At 33.4% G+C, this 21321-nt stretch overlaps 1 protein-coding gene across 2 annotated transcripts; it reads right to left on the bottom strand.

Annotated features, from left to right (window-relative positions):
- Window positions 1–673: 673 nt before the first annotated feature.
- On the bottom strand, window positions 674–20508 carry LOC132548214 (uncharacterized). Of its 2 annotated transcripts, none has more exons than XM_060212035.1 (4): window positions 20337–20508; window positions 5970–6156; window positions 1830–2018; window positions 674–1384 (listed from the first exon to the last, which is right to left on the bottom strand). In XM_060212035.1, exons 2-4 carry the CDS (start codon window positions 6151–6153, stop codon window positions 1359–1361), a joined length of 399 nt encoding a protein of 132 aa, XP_060068018.1. In that variant the 5' UTR covers window positions 6154–6156; window positions 20337–20508; the 3' UTR covers window positions 674–1358. The 2 variants fall into 2 exon arrangements, with proteins under 2 accessions (XP_060068018.1, XP_060068019.1); XM_060212036.1 differs by lacking the exon at window positions 20337–20508 and adding an exon at window positions 12752–13369.
- Between the last annotated feature and the right edge of the window lie 813 nt (window positions 20509–21321).

Raw genomic sequence — 21321 nt, 5'->3', positions numbered from 1 at the left:
AACAATACCAGACTCTATTGACCATTTCCGGTATTGCAACAATGACGGGCCTTCCAGGACGGTCTTCATCCCCAAGGCTCTGCCTGCCACGCTTCAATTCCGCCATCCACATTTTCAATTAAGCTTAAGAAGGGGCGTTATTTCCTAGTGTTGCTACCATATAAGTTTGGCTATACTTAGGTGCTAGACCTTTCTTACAACAAACAGACAAAGAAAACATCTATATGTCAACAAAATCTAATTCAAACTCGAAGTTGCTGGAACTACGTTTAAAATTTTTTGAAAAGGAAACATTTTGACGGAGACTACTGAAAAATACAAGAATATGACCAGGTGTTCCGGAAGGGTGAGCGTTTTCTAATGTCATTTATCTTGAAACGTATACTTATTAACGCACTGTCCAAAATAAGCGGTAATGGGATCGTTCTCAACCGTGTTGTATCTGGTTCTGATAATCTGGTTCTGCTCGTTTCATTTAGTAGTAACTGAAAGAATATTTAATGATAGCTAAGAAGAAGAGCACCCACAAAATGAAAATTGAAAACAACGCTTATCTTAGAGCTTATTAGAAAGCCTTTTCTGTTGCTTTCGTTGTAAAAAACAATCTATGTAAGTAGAAGACCTTATACAATGTATTATGACGTGTATACAAGGATCAAGAGAAACACAAGTGTCATATCAAGACTTTTTCTTTTATTTCAATAATTTGGAAATATGAGATGAAATTGGAGTTCAGTGTACAAAAGTTGCTGAACTGAATGAAAAATCTAGTTTGTGTCACTTTATTATTTTGCGAATCGACTTCCTTACTTAGAGACCTGGGTTCTTTTCTTACAGCTGACTTATTACATTACCTCAATTCACGCATACGAGGTACTAGTACTGTAATAGAGACATTTGTTTCTCAGCGGATCACATTTACTTTAATAACGATATCGCACAACTTTATATCATTTACCAAGTTCATTGTTTGTAAAAGAATCGTGCATGAAGTCATGTCTTTTCTACTGCTTTATCAGATATATAAAATTTCGATATTTTTTTGCAATGAGCAACTTTGCAAATTTAGCAAAAACTAGTTCATGTTATAGTTACAAACAGTATAGTGATGTGGAATTACAGCAGCATTGTTACACATATAACAAATTGAAATGGAGAGATGAATATTAGCTGAATGTTTCAGTAAAAGCTTATAAAGCATAATACGTAATACAAACATTTTTACATTTCCATTTCTTTAGATTTTTCTAGATATTACTTTCCTTTTCAGCTATACTTAAATGTTAACTTTTTGCTTGCAATTTAGTTTCGTTTTTAAAAAATGTAATGACAGTTCTTGGTAACCATAGATACATCAGCTAAAGGCAGAAATCCTTCGTTAAACCTGAAAATTAAAAATGAAGAATTCTTAGTACATTCAAAATGGAGTACTTTAAATTATTCTATTTATTTTTTCCAGTATTACATAAGCGATCTGTATCAGATTTGTGATTGATAATTCCAGTATATTCCAGTAAATACGCCAAAAAGTGTTAAGAAATAAACTAATATATATATACACACATATAATTGTTATTTAAAGTTATCATTTATTTGAATTATCCTTGTATCGTTAATAAAAAAGAAAGTTCCGTATATGATTCGTTTACGATAACGAGTGCTTGTTTATATGTTTTGTCATGACGTAATCACGTAAAATATTAACATTTCGAACTAGTTGACATCTTTTAATCGCCAAAATTCTGTTGTATAAATTTCATATGGAAAAGCATAAAGATTCCATTGCGCTGTATGCAATATGTACATCAGCATTTATCAGATCTACGTACATAGTGCCGGTCGGACATATGAATCGGATGCTCTTTCGGAAGTCCTCTTGCTGTGTTGGTGTTCACAAGCTTTAACACAGTCCTGGTATTTGGCTATCATTCCGAGTAGGTCTCCACGTACTGGCTTCAGCCAGGTATACCGCTCCGAAGCTGCCACCAATGACGTCACGAACGCCTCAAATGACATATCTGAAAATAAAAGTTAAAATTAGGGTTGTATTCTCCAGTTGTCATCGTTTTGTTGTATATTGGTGAGGGAATCACCAAAAATATTTTACATTATCGCCCACGGCAGATTACGTCTGTACATTGTGTACCACCAAACAAAAGGAGTGGTAATAACTGTTTTGTTTCGTCATAAAAATGATAAATTATATGTCTGAAATGATAGCTGTTGTTTTCAAACCACACGCGGAGACACGAAATAGCAATAAATGAAGAACCGTTTGGATTAGTCCGAAGAGTTCCGATAATCCGAGAGAGGACTAACCGTGATTTACTGAAGAATGTAAAACGAGATGTAATGAGTATAAAATGCATTGTTTAATTATAATATTTCTAAATCCAGTGAGAACCATATTATTCTTATAAATAGAAAATGGGATTACAAAAAGTTGGAATATAGATTCAAAAACGGCAATATCATCGACAGCAAAGTAATATGGTTGGGCCCTTAGAAAGAACAATCCGAAGGAGTTTCATAAATGTTTTTGAGAGTGTAAAACAGACCATCCCAATCTGAAATTAGTATTGATGAATTTTAAAAGTATTTTAAAAGGTGTTGGCAGTAACAGTGATGTTATTGATGCTACTACACATAATTTGTATGACGACATAGATTTAACAATATTTGAAGAATTAGATCAAACATTTACGGAAAGTATGAAGTTGATATTGCAATCAGAAATCTGAAAAGAGATAAAAGCTGTACTGAAGATTTGATTTTAAATCAATGTTGTAAAGGAGGTAGAGTTTGTTAATGAATTCAATTATCCCGCATTTTAATTTTAACGGATTTTTTTGTAAACCACAACATCTAGTAACATAAAAGGGATGGAAAGCCTCTTTTGCATTATCAAAAAAATTAAAGAACCATAAATTTAATACTGAAATATTATGTTCTGTGTACGACACCTATGTAAGTAGTGTATTTGGGTATACAAGTGTGGCACCATGTATGTGTTTTTAATAAAGCCTTAGAAGTGGAAAAGGTTCATACGCTAGGCGTGGGTAAAATACATTTATTGACTTTGTGTATTACCAACTAGGTAGACTTCCCATTTATTTTGTTCGGAAAATGAAAACATTGAAATACTGGGTTAAATTGAAAGAAACAGACATTGTATATTGAAAGAATGTTATGAACAGAGACTAGTTGATAAAGATGATTGGATTATAAATACACCATCAGAATTGAATAACTTAGAATTAGGGTATTTATGCGATGTCACGAAAGTAAAACTGTGTATTAGTTAATAGAGCAAAAAATAATGATTTAGCACGTGCAAGATTTATTATCTAAAATACAGAATTACCCAAAAGGAACATTGTATGAGCACTTAGTAGATAATTTCGGGCTGTAATATTACATGAAAAATCCTCGCGATCAGCTGTATGAGAATAATTTCATGTTTTTGTTGAAGTTCTCATAAGCTTAATAGTGGAAGATACAATAATGTATCAAGGGCCAATAGACTTTGTATATTATGTCATACTAATGATATTGAGGATGAGTTTCACTTTATACGTAAGTGTTCTATTTATGCAGATTTACGGGTGAGATGCCTGTAGCCATATTACTTTCGTCGTCCCGGTGTATTTGAACTTGTTTAATTGCGCAGTGTTAATAACAGGAAAGATTTGTGTAAATTTGGTAAATATATAAAATTTGCTTTCAAGTAGTGCTCTCAGTCACTTTAGAAATATCAGATTCTTGTGTTTGTTTGTGGACGATATGATAACATATAGTTACTCTCCTGTACATCATTAATCTGTTTAACATGTTAATTTGTGTCAACATTGTGTATTGTACAAGTCCTATGGCTTACGTAATTAACTAATTGAATTGTATATGTGAGCATTCGGGAAATTTACAAAGATGCTTGATACATCGATAAAAAAGTTTTTCTACTAACTAACCATTCCTTTCCTTGCAACTTTACACTTTACTTTCAAGTTCTTGTAATGTCCGCCACGATGCGAAATCCATCTAAAATACCCCCCGACTGCACATATGCAAGTCAGTGTGGGGAAAATGCTTTAGTTTTCCATCGATATATCATTCATAACTATCACTCTGTTGTAAACTATATAAAACATTGCCTGAATGGGCCGCTTGAATTTGTAATTTTATGTAGGGGGAATTCTGACAATCGGCCGCGACAAGACAAAAATGAAATTGTGGGCTTCCGAAAATTGATAAAAAAAATTATACATTAGGATAAGGAAGAGTGATTAGAACTACCAACATTTAGAAGAAATTTGTCAGTATTAGTGCCTAAGGGATGATATCAACTATATTACCTCGGTAATAACGTTATCAAAATCCCGTGAAAAAAGTGCATTCACTAAAACCTGGTACCAAAATCTCAGCAAATACTTAACCATCATGTACAGAATCTTCTCTTTCTATAATGTCAAGATGTAGTTATAGATCAGAACAAGGAGTAACACTGTCGTCATCATTGGAGAGGTGTTGATACAAAATGTCGAACAATTCTGCGTCATCAAAATGTTTCCTGCGGTGGCGCGGTGGCGCGGTGGGAAAAGAGTTAAAGGACATTGAACTAACCACATTCCAAGCCGTACGAATGAAATCCCCTCTGGTAATCCATATTTGGAGGCTTCAACGTGAAATGTTTATACATTTTGTATTTGTTGATATGATTTTTATCTTGTATTAATATACTGTTGGGTATTCTGTGTATCTAAAAGAAGTACAATAAAAGCCGATCTACTTATAAAAATGCCATCACACTAATAACGATAAAATTTATATGCTACATATATTCTCATAATTGTCCATCTCATTTTCTGTGTTTAGATTTTGTTGACAGAATCGACCGGTTTAATTGACGGATCAGTGTCTGGTATTACGGAAACAAAGATTACTGTTGTGTATCATTCTTGTACAAAATGAATGTGTGAAAAATCACTTCAGTCATTTGAACCGATTCCAAATGAAATAATACAGATAAGCTGTTTCAGCATATTTGATTGGCAGTATAAAGCCACTGGATTTCTCTATTTGTTTAATTCATATGTCATTTTTAGTTGAAATATACTGTTAAATTATAAACTGCAGATATTTTTTTCATGAACAATTTTTATTCAGATTGATCTGTAAGGAGATTACAAATCTACAGTATATATATTTAGTAAAAGCAGCAAATTTCAAGAGAGTACGGTGGTAAATGATTCTTTTTTCAATGCTGCCAATTCTGGACTATTTCCAACGATATATGATGTTATAACACCAGACTTTCCCGCTGCTGCTTTCCACTGATATCAATAAATAGGAAAAAATGATTTAATGTGCTTAAGAAAATAGCATCAACAAAATATCCTCACCGTTTAAACTGAAATCTACTTACTCTCGTAAGTCAAAGTTCTGTTCTGATAACGATCACTATTAGATTCAAGTCGCTTTATGTTCTACGAAAAATAAATGTTGTTTATACTTAATTAGCAGCGTATTATTATGGGTCTCGGACACGGATACTTGATAAATAGTCAATTTGTTTCCCCGTTATCTATAACGGTTTACTCCCGCGCTAAATCTAGCGATATTTTCAGCCAATTTCAACGGCAGTTATACCTAATAAGCATCAAACAAGTAGTAGATTCTAAATATAGATTGACAGAGAATTCACATGGTGCGAAAAGGTTGTGGCAAAAGGAATCACCATTTGTTCTATGTTGCCTATGACAATGTTTTTTCTTCCTACCTTAACCTAAGCTTTGATTTGAATATTTTCTAGCGTCATGCTGATATGAAAGAATTGCCTTTTTGCAAACTGAATGAGTGCATGTAGTATATAAATGTCGTAATTTCATGAAGGATTATCTTGGAACAAATCATTTACACATAGTAGCTGGTGTTTTTGAGGTATAAAATTCTACTGTATGATAAATACTTGCCCTGTTTTCCTATCCGTTTTGACATTTTATGCCACATATCCTTAAGTGTTTGTAGATGTGGGGTGGAGGATTCACATCTGCCTTCACACAGCGAGCGGGTGAAGGTGGCCTCTGTGTAGACACTAGCGACGATGAAGAAGATGACAGTAACACTGTAAGTCTGTCGTATTGTGTGGATTTTCATTACCTATAAACAAAAACAAGTATACACAATTATAATTAATAAACACATTCATTTAACAGACAAATGAACAATGAATAAATTAGACAAATAAGGGGTCAAAATAATTTAGGCACTAAGTACTCGTTTTCGAATCTTTCGTTTCGCTGCTATGTATTAAACTTTAATTTTAATGATAATTAGTTTAAACATATTTTGTTGCAAAATATGACAAGAGGATTGGACACAAATTATTGCAACTTGTGGTCGTTTTACAGATATACAAATTATAGAAAATACATCACTTAACTTTAAACTTAAAAACTTCAGAGCATATTTCTTGAAAATGAACATGAGTTAAGCATATAAGATATAGTGACTCAGTTGGTATGTAAACACAATCGCTGCTTTCATCTAAATTCTAAAAACTGTTTGTATCCACGCTAATTCTCCTCTTTTTGATACAGTCGCCTCTTTACCACCTGTATTAAGATTTAATGTGGTCGTTATGTTATTGATAGAGATAACCTCTTTGAAAAATAAAACGAGTTTGAATTAAAAATGTCTTGATTTAGATATCTTCTATTTAATAATAAAGAAATATCTTTTGACACTGACTTTGAAGTGTTCAAAATTTTATTAAGTCCATCATGAGATTTTAAGCAAATATATGATGTATTTTCACTTTCAGAATCCGATGTATCTGTATCAATAATAAATTGTTTAGATAAATGTTTAAAATATTTGATACAACAATATCGACCCAGATGGTAATTAAAAGAATAATGCCAATGATATATACACATTCACTTTTCCATTTTTACTTTATAATCACCGTTTGGTGTATTATCAAACCCCCTTTTTCACTAGAAAAAATATGATGGAAATCTAATGAGGGTTTTCATAAGTTACCAAACCTTTTCCTGGAAAAAAATAAAATTACGAGGGTTATCATGAGTTTTCATACAACAATTAAAGGGATCGGTATACTAAGTTTTTATAACACACGAATATCAAGGTTTCTGCAATTTTGTTCAAACTCTTCATGATTTAATTACACGAGCACTCAGACATGATTATACAACATCCTCTAGTACAGTTGAATTATTTGTTAAGAGTATCATTTTATCAATCCAAGTCAATATGTTATGAGCGCGCAGTGGTTATTCTAAGGTTTCAAGCTCATACACAGATCCCCGGGGACAATACTAGGATGTATTAATATCCATGGGAAGCAATCATTTTGCTATGTTCTGGTCGTTATGGCTTTTAATACATTTTCCTTATAGAACAATAATCTATAAAAGATTAGTTTCATGTATTGCCTAATCATTAACTTGCTCGTTATTTTTGTTTTGAACAAATCTTGATACCACGCGACAAATGTTTGGTCTACGATTTATCTCGATTAGAATACAGACTATTGCGTATGATATTCCATAGGTCAAACGTTATACCACGCGACTAAGTAATCTCAGTTAGAATACAGATTATGGCGCATAATATTCCATAGGTCAAACGTTATACCACGCGACTAAGTAATCTCAGTTAGAATACAGATTATAGCGCATAATATTCCATAGGTCAAACGTTATACCACGCGACTAAGTAATCTCGGTTAGAATACAGATTATGGCGCATAATATTCCATAGGTCAAACGTTATACCACGCGACTAAGTAATCTCAATTAGAATACAGATTATGGCGCATAATATTCCATAGGTCAAACGTTATACCACGCGACTAAGTAATCTCAATTAGAATACAGATTATGGCGCATAATATTCCATAGGTCAAACGTTATACCACGCGACTAAGTAATCTCAGTTAGAATACAGATTATAGCGTATAATATGCTATAGGTCAAACACTATACCACGCGACTAAGTAATCTCAGTTAGAATACAGATTATGGCGAATAACATTCCATAGGTCAAACGTTATACCACGCGACAAATATTTGGTCTACAAGTAGTACAGTGTCGAATGTACGAGGACCTAACGTTATACCGAGAATTAATGCCGTAACTCGTAAGATAAATGTAAATGTTTGGCACTTATACCGATGTCTTTTGTAGATTGTAGGAACGTAGTCCTCATTTAAACATTGATGTTAGGCCTTATGTCCAGAATTAAGTTATAATCATTTCGATGATTCATTCTTCATTTTACAAAAGTCAAAAACAAGTTACATATTTCGACTTTTGAGAAATATGGGTGTGCGCGATAGATCGTAATATAGAAGGAAACCGGATTAGGGCAAAGGAAATTTAACATCCGATCAGGAAATTCGACCCCGTTCACGCTACCACACGGTCACTCTGATAATCATTGGTCAAAAGGTTTGTACAAATGTAAACACATCATGAAACTGAAACATCTCGAAATTGATAGACCCCCATAATTGAAGGCAAGACAACATGGATCCAATGTTAGCAAATGCGTTTAAATGAAACTAAATGGTATCTTGTACAGTTATTCTTTTGTCATTTTTTGGTCATAGCAGTGAAAATATGTCTTCATTTCTATTGATTGTCACAGACTATTTCATTGCTTTTATTAAACAGAATTGGAAATCGTGGACACGACAGACTCCTCAGCTGCTTACCTCGATCTTTTCTTACACCGAAACCGACATGGAAATGATTTCCACCAAAGTATTTAATTTAAAACATGATTTTATTTTCCTATTGTGCATTTCCCATTTCTGAATAGCAACATTTCTGCATCCCAAACCTATGGCGTGTACATGCGCAGCTGATTTGATAACCAAGGGCTTGTTCCCAGTACCACGATTTCCGTGCAAGACAAACTCAGACAAAGGGTTTCGAGAGTCCAGGTTGTTAAAGTTTCTGGGAATGTTTTACGTTTAATGCGATACGGCGCTGGACGTGCTTGATGATCGCTAGTATAACGGATTTGTTGTTGTTGCTTAGCTTGCTCTCATTTTGGAAAGGTACCATTATTTATTTGAATTGACAAATACTTATATGGTGGGAGTCGTTGATGAAACAGAAGACGCTAACTCTTCGGAAACAACTTGTTTATTCTCCTCCCACTTTTTCAGGTGTCTCGTAAATCTTTCTTTTGTTCATATTTTGACCTAGTTAGGTTAAATTTGTGCTTGAATTATGATGCCTTTTCTTGTTTTAATATGGACATGATATTTTAAATTATTTCAAAAGATAGTATGACCTATTGCTATTAATAGCCAATCCTATGAAACTCGTATTTCTGTTTCCACAACTGAATAACTAACAAAAGTATAAATTAATATATTTTTAAGGTATAACCATTTTGAAGTCACGCTTTTCTCAATGCAAACATTCCCACGCCTAAAACTGGTTAAAAGCGGAATAAAACGTTTCTGTTTTATCTCAATATTGGTATTAAATTAATGACGAGCTGCTTTAACAGATATTTTTGATATGTTAATACGGTTGATCTTGTAATAATATCTGTACTTTTCTTCGTGTGTTGTATTGAGAAGCAATTATAAGGAAATAAATTATGGTAATTGGCGCCAGTTATATATGATTCTCAGATTAATGACTAGTATATACAAGTGTAGGTCTAAAGTTGTTGTTATATTAGGACAAACACGGTATCATTTTACAAACAGAATGACGACTGACGTATCATTGGTACCATGAGAGTCCATTAGAACATTAAACCAAACACTCTTCTTTCTTCACAATTAACTGAAGTACTTTTAGAAGACCGCCGGTGTTATAAGCCCTTTCGGATGTCTTTAATAGACATTATTAAATGGGATAACGTTACTCGATTTGAAATGAACCAGAAGAAAGACACTAGTTATAGTATGATACTACTCTGCATTCCAAACTTCGGTACAAATGGATTACCAAACGATATATGAATAGAAAAACCTTTTGTAATGCATCAACTGAAATCGTTAATAAAGATTTCCCTAGATATATCTAGATGTGTCTTCATTTCGTTCACGGAGAATCAAATGATATTCAAAATTAAACATATATCTCATTTGAGAAAACAATGCAATTCCTGTTGTACATCATGCATATAACTGAATTCTAGAATTTTTGCGCATGTCGTCTTAATATGCCATGATTGTACAAAGCACACACAAATTTAGAATTATACACTGAGGAACAAAATTATCATATTATTTAAACTGCATCATACATGTACACGGGCTCATTGAGAAGTTGTGAGCCTTATATGTAAGGGTATGACTTGTGACATATCGCATTATTTTTCAACATAATCCCCTTCAGTATCTATACAGTTTTGCCACCGAAGTTTAAGGGCTTCAATGCAACTTTTAAAGAAGTCCTTTTCTTGACTGTTCAGAAAATCCTCCACTGTTTGTATGACGTCATTATCTGACCGAGAGTGGGTACCAGACATGACCCTTTTCATTTTGGGGAATAGATGAAAGTCAGACGGAGCGATATCTGACGAAAAAGGTGGATGCTCAGTCAATTCAAAGCCGCAATCATTAATGGCAGCCGTGGCGATGACAGACTTGTGTACATGGGCATTGTCTTGGCGGAGCAACCGTGAAACTTGAGTCAAATATTATTTCTTAACTGCCAAAGAAGTGATATGTGCCATTGCTTGTTTGTTCGTTTTGCAGATAATTTATCATCATCGCGAAAAACCGTGGCCATAACCTTTCCAGCTGATGAAACAGTCTTCGCTTTCTCTGAAGGCTATGAACCAAGGTTCTTGCATTGCTTAGACCGCTGTTTTGCCTCTGGAGTGAAATGATGAACCTACCTTTCATCCATTGTCACAAACCTCTGTCAGTCAAAATATATCAATATCATGAATTATATTGACCATTTCAGGTGTTGCAACAGTGACAGGCCTTCTAGGACGGGCGTCATCCCCAAGGCTCTGTCTGCCGCGCTTAAACTCAATCACCCACCTTTTCTCTCTATCATATGAAGGGCCATGATTCCCTAGTGTTGCTACCATATAAGTATGGATATCCGTAGGTGCTAGATCTTTCTTATGCAAATATTGAATCACTGCCCTTACAGCGTGTTGTCAGTTTGCAAAAGTCACTTGCCTTGTTTTATTTATATGTTTATCTCTTCGACATAAACTGACCAAATGACACCAGTCTTCGGGTGCCTTAAATAGCCAGGGAATAGTGGAACTGAAAAAGGACCTCTCGCTTCACATCTTCAATACAAGGCTCACAACTTATCGATCAGACCTCGTACATCTGTTCCGTCCTTCAAGCGCCGACTTGTCAGGATGATAAGGAGTTAAATTGCTGATAACTAGAAGGTGACCATGGAAAATTATTTGCAATAATATCAAAACCAGCGGATAGAGAGGTCTAGTACCAAGAAAACTTTTATCTTTCAATATTGAATTATTGCAAAATATCTGAAAATGCATGTGTATATTCTGTTCAAATGAATCAAATCATGTCATGAAGGTATCGGGACACCACCGGGACTGAAAAAAGACGTTTATGAACTGAAATCTGGAAGATTGCATTAAAGACAAAGTGAATAGTACCTTTTTAGAATTAGATACAGTATGACTAAATATGAATTATCATGCAGCTGTTTGATAGTACTATGGAACGTTAGTGATGCCAATGTCCTACAATACTGAAACCTAGAAAATGACCGATTTAGAAAGAGTATAACTAAGAACTGAACAAAATTCAAAAAGATTAATTATGTATTTTGCACAAAAGACAGCTAAGTGAAAACACCTTTTAATACAAATTTAGATAAAATACAACAGAGCCAAACAATGAATTAAACTTAATCACACAGCAGTTTTGTCTATCCAGGTCTCATCAGTCAGGGTTACCATTTAAACCAAGGAGGCGACTGTAGAAAACCCAAAATGATCGAAAGAAATGTCAAAATGTAGACTTGCCCCATAATTAAGAAAATTTCATAAAATTCATATATCTGCTAATTTTTAAAGAGCGTCAATATTTGTTCTGAACTGTTGCACCATTCGTATGAATCAAACGTGACAAGCAGGTTACAGCTAACCTCGGGGACTAATAGTCCACCAGTAGTGTATATCACCTGATATCTCTTAATATTTTCATACTGAGTATAGAGGAGATGTAAAATCCTTTGCCTACAGACAGACTCTGGTGACAAAATCCTTAACTTCCGTTTATACTCTAATAGATAATAGCCATAGCTTATTCCCTTTTTCAGTATTGATTTCATAATTTATTTTCGTGACTAAGTAATTCTCAAAGAAAGTCTTTTTCAAGATATATAGATGTAATGCGTCTATCAAAATACTGTAATCATGTGAGGTCATTTTCTTTCCATAAAATACAATTCATACAGATGTTTCAAATAAAGAAATACTTATGTAAACATAATGTTTTTTTTTTTATGTTACTAAAAGATCACTTTATTTTCCATCGTTATAAATCTATATCATGAAAATCGGACGATAGAAAGATACCTTTATCTCTTGAATTCCGATTTCTTGTTTTGCATTTAGCTGTTTCAAAAGAGGGAAAAAACAAATTTTTATGCCAAAGCACTTTCGTCTACATATATTTTAACACGCCAGCTCTTCCAATACTAAACATACAATGGATACAAACGAAACAAAAATTATGAAGAAAAGACTTACCTTTAGTTTTACAGAAAAAAAGCAGCAACGCAAAAGTTAGCCCTATAAAATGGAATGTTGGCGATATCAATCCAAGACTAGTCCAGCCAGTATTTATACATTTCAATCTCTGCTAAGACGACACTCAGACTGTCTTTGCGTGGGAATAATGTTTTTTGATGAATTCTGTTGGGAAATCTATAAACATGTCATAAAGACTATAATTCCATCCGTTTTATTAAGTGGTAGTTACACCAACAGGGATTCGTTTCATTTCAACTTAATAAATGATCGAAACGCATTCATTGCTTCCCAATAACTATGAGATGAATGGACATGGGTGTGTCTCTTTCAGATGCTTGTTTCTCCCAGTGGTCATACTGTGCCAGAGATCACGGTCGATGATAGTCTTCGAAACAGCGAATATCTGTCACTTACCAAGCGTTCCGAATTGATTTCAATTTGTGAAATGCATATTTCCTTTCTTAAATGTGTCTAAAGTTGATTTTGATTGCTAAGATGCATATTTCCTTTTGTTGTTTGATGAAAAATGATTTATGATCTAAAATCTAATATCTTAATACATTTGTGTAAGCCGTTGAAAATGAATCTGATAACGCACTTATGAGTGTGGGAGTCTCCCCAATTTATGCTTGATCGTCCTCTGTGGACCTGAAACCAAGTACGATTAACATGTGGATTGCAGTTTCGCGTTCTGTACAGTTGTTATGAATTCTATATAATTCTATTTATTGACCTCTTTAATATTCAGTAATTGTCCGGTCGCCGATTGCAAGGGTTCATTGTGATTACAACAACAAAGACTAATGAGGTATCATTACCCAATTCTTCCTAATTATGGAAGCAATTTGGTCAATCGATTGATGACGTCATTCATATTGGTCTCTTTTCCATATTTTATAGAAGAGTGGCACAATTTAAGAGATAACAGGTGGTTATAGCTTAGAAACCTGTTCCTTGTTACATAATTCAGTTTACAGGGATATCGTATTTTTTTTTACCCCAAAACGGTTTCGAGGACAGTTATTTTCATGGAAATACTGAAAATGTATGTCCACTTAATTGTTTCTTATGTAGCTAATACAGGAGTTCTGGAACTGACAGTGCCAACGAAGTAAACGAATTTTACAATTATACAGTATTTTATTGAAGGAATTTGCTAAGAATCTCTCAGAACTTTTTAAAACGAATATTCATTCCATAATATATTTGCCAACAAGGTGGTGAAATCTTATATATCAAAAAGGATTTTATCAGATAAAATCTTATTTATTTATTTATCATATCACGTTTTTTATTATTTCTATTCGCCGCTTTGAAATTCGCCTATTTTCGGAGTGAAGTGAAGATGGAGCTTGCGATAATGGCTTAATATTGCTTTTTCTTTTTCACAACGGTTTTTATTTCTTTTAAAATTTTTGACAGTTTTAATTTCAATTAGGAGATAAAATCATAGAACGGTAAAATACTGCGAGAAGTGGTTCATTCAAAATGGCGCTATTCAGATGGTAAACGTCAAAGATTACAGAATTATTTTTTATCTTTTGATGTGGCTTTGGTATCATCTTCCTGTGTAAAAGCCAAAGAAATTACTCTTTACACATGGGCGCGTTCGATTTAGGTTTTGCTCACTACCATTATTATTATTATTTTGTTTACTGTAAGTAATCCTAGCTTTATGTATTCGTATTCGGATTTTGTGTGGTGCATCGTTTGTTAATTGTCACTAATAGATGTCAAATCTAGCTGTCAACGTTAAGTGGTGAATTAAATGTATTGTGACTATGATAGCTGTAAATTTGGCATTAAATGAGATTTTATCTATAAATAAAAATCACCTAGCAAACCACAATTTTCTTGATTGCAATTTCAAACACCTATTTTTTTTATTCATTCTAATCTTCAAAATAGCAAAAAATCTTTTGATATCACAAGATTTATGATACTGGCTATTCTCGAAACAATAAAAGAAATGTCTCCACGTGTTCTAATTTACGTAAAAATGAAGCTATTTATACATTCCTATAATAGAATGGATCATTCGATTGGCGACAACAGTAATATCACAAAAATTGAACAATTGGTCTTTAATCAAACGAAATAGACAAATTTATAACTCATTACATCAGATAATTATGTAAACACGCACGTTTTCTCCAACGCAATTCTACAAATATTGATGGCGTTCCGATTACCTCAATAGAATGTCTATTTATGACTCATTAATGAAATATGGACCAGAAAAGTAAATTTAATTCAATATTCGACAACTTCAAGAACACTACTGCTTAGTAACAATGTATCTAGGCAATTTATATAATTAAGGATCCTGACGATTCAGAGATGTATGCGCTTATGCTTAATTCTACGTGTTCCTCAAGTTTACTTCGATATTTTATAGATATGTGTATGCAGCAAATCATACTGACTTGACACCAAATGCAAAGACAAAATTTCAAACATTACTACGCATTACCAGTATTTATTATATTACATGTATGTACGGCTATCTTGCATCAACATGCCTACACTATAAAATTATCAATAAGAATACCTTTATCCACGACATTAGGTCTCCACGATATTTCTTACTTTGAAAAAGCACGAAAAAAAAAGCTGAAGAAAATGTTAAGATATTACAGTATGAAAGGATCTGTATGACATTTATTAGAGAAACCAAAAAAGAAGGAAAACACTATTTTATGTTTTGATTAATACATTACTGCCTTTATGAATATTTATTAATGAAAACCAAATAAAGTCATTGATCAATTTATTGTTCATGGATTTTGTGGTCGATTTTAAATGTTACACCATTTGTAACGGTTATAACCACTGTTTTCGAGTAAACAGCATTGCAACGTCATAACATGGAACACGTAATCCTATGAGCTTCAGGACGCTTCATTCATCGTTCAAGGCTTTGACCAGTTCCTGCAAATTTGCCGCCTGGTTTAGACGTTCTCTCACACGTTGTCCATGAACATTCCAGACATGCTGAACTGTCTAACGTTATAACGTCTTTGTTACTTCATTATTTCGACTTTGTTATGTAGTTATAACACATAAGTTGTCTCTTTATAACGTCTTAGCTCTCTCCCTATAACACCTTGGCTATCTCGTTATAGCGCTTTTGTCATCTTATTATAATGTCTTATTAATCTCTTTTTAACGCATTTGTTATCTCGTTATAATGTGTAAAGTATCTCGTTAAAACGTCTTCAAACGTTCACTACGTCATGAAATAGGGCAAGACTGTGATGAGGAATCCATCACGATAATTGAAGATCCATAACGACACTGTGATCAGAAAAAATACTTTCCCACTAAAATATATTGTATATTCATTAACCAATAATGAATTATATATATGTATATATATATATATAACCATGAGCATTCTGATCATAACCTTGTTCCCATATTGGCTCGGGCCTAGAAATATTACATAGTACAATAACAAGATCATTTTCATTAATTTATTTGTCGTTGATGATCTGGATGTTTTTAAGGGCTTTACTCATGATAAAAAATTACCCTTGACATTGTAAGGTCTATTAAAACCCGTGGTCATGTTCAGTCCGTGACTATTATATTAACAATATCGAGAAGTATTGTTTTGTACATTAACGATGTTATGATTATTTGAATGCATATTGAATGGCCAACAATATTACTCGTTATTGTAATTGATCAACAGAATCCTTGAAAGAACAATTTACTTGTATTAAAAGTGGGTGTGCAGCATGATGGGAAGAGCCCAATGGAGATATCCTACCTGTTTTCTATCGTTACATGGAAGGTATTTTTACCAAATATGGAAATATGGTCAGAAGCGTCCTCGGAAAATAACGATTTTTGAAGAAAAAAGGGTATGTGTGTATTTAACATCATGTAGGACAGTAGTGGCGGGCCAAATGGTATCTGTCGACATGTTTACCATACGAATAATTCGATTATCTTCGATACAGATAATGTGATTCCTGGTATATTCAAATGATTTTAACTTCTAAAATAAGTGAAAAAATGAACATTCTTTTCAAAGTTGAAAAGGCAATTACCCAAGAATACCAGATAAAGAATTTCAGTCTTACTGAATCCAATCATAACATGAATTTATTCAATATTGAACAATATCACATAAACATACAGTACATGTAGGACGGGAAACAAGCTTAAAGCTTGTATTTGATCCTTTCCCCAATTCAAGTTAACAACATACGTTGAAGAATGATCATGAAAATACCAACATGTGAACATAATCAAAATCCAAACTCAAATTTGATATTCTTCAATGAGGTAGCTATTACTTACACACAATTTTTTTATCAACCTGAATCTCTCGAAACACTGTTATGTATTTATTTGTTAATTGACGATGTCTTATACTAACATCGTGATACTAGGACCCCCCCCCCCCCCCCCCCCCCCCCCCCCCCCCCCCTTGAATATCGAATCAACTGCCACATCTAACAACCAGAGATTAGGAATGTAGGGACATAACCAAAGAGAAATGGCAAATTCATAATAGGGAAATTGAAATCGTCAGATTTGGGTGGAAATATGCCCGTGTTGGTTTCATTGTAAGATAAGGTCGAGATAAGAGTTTGTCGTGTCCGTGATTCCTAATTCATTCTGGTGTGTATATACCATGAACGTAGTCTCTTCTGATTTAAAGACTTACACACTTGTTGATTAGAATTTGATATCTTTTTTCAGAAAGACAGAAAACACTCTGCAAAATAAACAAAATAACGTAGGCCAACGAGAAAATAAAATCGAAGTAATTGTCATCGAATTTTAATTATAATTTTTAAATGTTCAGGATAATATCCAGGCAACTATTTTGTTGGGTTACTGAGTTACAGGAAAATTCTGTGGTAAAGCATTTCATCTTATTGCTATATAACAGTTATACAGCGGTTCAGACATGTGCCAGTAAGATTGATTTTTCATACTTCAGCTAATTTAAAGTCGGCGTTATACCATGATATGTCAGTGAATATATCTTAGAGAATGACGACCACAACGGAATTCGGATTTGAAATTCGATTGATAGCTTTATCAAAAAATTGTGCATCTTCTATATAAAATATGATTGAAATAAAATTCTCATTTTGATTACCATGACATACATTGATCCCCTCTCCTTTTTTTTAATCAATCCGAAATATTTGTTTTTTCAATTATTTCGTGCCATTGAAATATCATCTGACGACAAACTAAACTTTCTAGCAATGTAGGCATGATTAGGTTTTGCTTATTTTGAAATTTTGACATGAATCAAAATGTCAAGTTGTATTGACAATTGCTATATATTTTATAGATAAGTTATTTTCCTGAATATCATATCGGTATTACATCAGTGATGCTCAAATTTATATAAAGCTTCTACAAAGACCGTTAAACATGATTATCTTAATCTAATTTTAAGATACGAAACATGATACAGACTGACAATATCTTTAGATGATTAAGTAGGCCAGGGGTATGTTCATTTCACTGGAGGCGGCTGTACGCTTACTTTTCTTTCTGTTCCTAAAGAGGGAAGGCAAAGCTGTTTACCTGAACCCAAATCGAACTCATGATGAATTTCTTATACTTCCTGCCTTTTATAAATTGTACAACTTAACAAAACTTAACTGAAGCTATGAACAATAATAAATTTAGATAATTAGAAACTCAAGTGTTGATATAACATCGTTTTCATAACCAAACTAATATATCTCTCTATAAAATAATACTTTATGTGTTTAGATAATGTCTTTTGTAAATAGGCTTAAAGTAACTCTCATTAAATTCATATCAAGTATATCTGATTGTATGTACTGATACAAGACTAATTGAATGTCAGTCAAGCAGAAATTTTCGATTAAGTATGATTTCATTTCTATGAATTTACTATTTATTAATAAGCATACAAAACGGTGGGTTACGCATTAATTTTGTTGAATACAAAGTTTTTCACGATTTTATTTCTGAAACGGCTTCAAAATATAAGCATACATTTAAACTTGTAACCTGACATCACCACATACAGAAAGCCTATTACAGCCGAGACTTGGGAAATATTTTACTCTAAAATGTCACGAAATGGCGCCAAACTTTTGAGCGATAAAGCTCGGGAATCTTTAAGCAGTTATGTCCACAAGATCTGGTTTTAATGTTGGTAAAAAGTAGACACCAATATCAGAAACAGTCAAAGACAGAAAAAAACGATTTGTCTTTAAACAGTAAAAGAGAGAGAATAAATCAACATGATATTGACTTTTTGTCCATTAACATCAATGTCAATTCCTGATGGTCGAAATTATTATAGTCTACAGTGAACAGTTTACTCTGTTTGGGTAAATAGATCTGATCACCACGTCCATCGTATATATCCATCACAATTGAAACACAAACACGAAAGACTCTTCTACATCAGACTCTCATCTCTTTCCCTACAATAAAACCAACACAGACAGATCTCCACCAAGCTGCATGATAACCGTGATGAGTCAATTTGCTCTAGTGTAGATTTTCCATTTCTAGATAGCAACATACCTGCTTCGCCAACTTACAGTGTTCACATGTAGCCGTTGATTCAGTATTCAAAGGCTTGCTCCAAATAAAACTATTTCCTTGCAAGACAGCTGATAAATGAAATATATGTGGCAGTTGTCGTTGATGACGTAGAATGCGCTTACCCTTCCAGAAACATCCGGTTTTATATAAATTTTATATATCTGACAATTTTAGAACAATGTTTTGCACATAGTTAGATCCTGTATGTAAAAAGGTTAGGTTTGTTCATATCCTGTCCTCGTTTTGTCGAATTTTATTTTTTTTTTTTTTCTAAAATTAAGATTCTGTCGACATGGTATTTTCTTTGCTATTTCCTTATACTGTAAATATATTGATTAAACGAATGGATTGAATATATGATATTTTGAGGTACAGGGTTTACATGGGGTAAACCTATTCTCGTATACTTAGACTACGTTTACTACACTAACATTACTAACTAATAATGCATTATCATTTTTAAAATGTTGGAAACCTTTCGGTACAAAATCCAAAAAATGATTTAAATAAGAAAAGTGTCTTGCATACAGAAACCGTGAAAAAAGTGGAACTCTTATGGAATATTTCATTCGGCGTAATCATTCTGTTTCATCACTTAGGACCGTAATGTTATCTCTCTAAGGTAGGTTTTTGCTAGCCTAAATTACGTTTAGCTCTGTAAGTTATTTCCCTATGGGATCATAATCCAAACTCAAATTCAATAAAACAATTGCAAAATGATGGCAAAAGAGAGATTTACATGGAGACGCATGAAAAAAAGTACAAGGAGAATTAGATCAGGTGTTCCGACAGGGTAATTGTATACAGGTGTTGATTATAAGATCGGCATTATTTACAAATTAATTCTAAAATATTCACATAATGTCTTTATCAGTTCACCTTAATATTATCGATTACAAAATTGGGCCAATTAATTTTTCCCCAAAACCTCTTTTTGATGTATATCGAAGGAAATAACATAAGGATTCTGAATAGTATTTGTATTACCTTAAAAAGTATGGAACTGAAAAACACTTACCTTTCTCAAACTTTGGAAAAAACCATAAATAGTAAAAATGGTTCCAGTTGTCTCGTCTTCGATACGAAGATAAGTTGGTAAATAGCGTTTAGTATATGTCCATTGGTGCGTAAGGGTGTATGGATATTATTGTTGCGGTAGAACTACTCATATACTTGTGATACTCCCCCGCTTAGACAGACCAATGTTTCTCGTGTTAGGATCACATAAGATATAAACTAATGTTATCGTGTTTACTAGTATTCAAATGTCATGCGTCGAGGGAGGGGATATTTAATATAATGGATAAAACAAATTTTATGACCACAAAAGTGAAAAAGCATTGTCTATGTTGGTAGATATAATGGTATGTGTGTTTCGTTTTTTCAGTAGTACGTGATACCAGGCGTATTTTATCGTTTCTGTTGAGAAATTAAATTCTAATAGATTCAAATGTCATGTATGGGACTCCAGCGCTACGGGACGGATCACTGTTGGATTTCCATCACCTATTATCAGGTTAGGTGACCGTCGGGAGAACTACATTGTATATAGATGGGGTATTTATGAGCCATATCTAGGAATTGATACAATTTAGTCGTCATCGTTCATTTACAAAATTAATTATTTATTGCAGCATAGAAAACGAATTTGAGCACATTAGGAAACTTTATAACTCTCGTTCATGAGTTAGGTCAATGATCAGGTGATTGTCCCCAATAGTTATGACCCTTTGAAGGGAAGGATTAGATAATTAATGACCTATTATACGTAATGCACGATTACTTCCGGAAATGCGCTGTACAATTTCGGTTATTGTTGTTTTATAGATAAACACAGACATATCCCAGCATCCTGCTGATAACGACTCACCCAGACACAAGGGATACTTGATGATGATGAGAAATATACTATGGAAGAGGTGAGATATTCTATGTGTCACTGCCAAGGTCCGCCAAGGAAGTTTTTAATTGTTGTTATGATACAATAAAAATGCCCGTGCCAT

Source organism: Ylistrum balloti, unplaced genomic scaffold, assembly GCF_031769215.1.
Source record: "Ylistrum balloti isolate Yb309-2 unplaced genomic scaffold, AGI_CSIRO_Ybal_v1 Utg370006, whole genome shotgun sequence".
NCBI classification, from domain to species: Eukaryota; Metazoa; Mollusca; class Bivalvia; order Pectinida; family Pectinidae; genus Ylistrum; species Ylistrum balloti.
The sequence above is the reverse complement of the archived record's forward strand: the minus strand, read 5'-3'. Positions and strand labels throughout refer to the sequence as shown.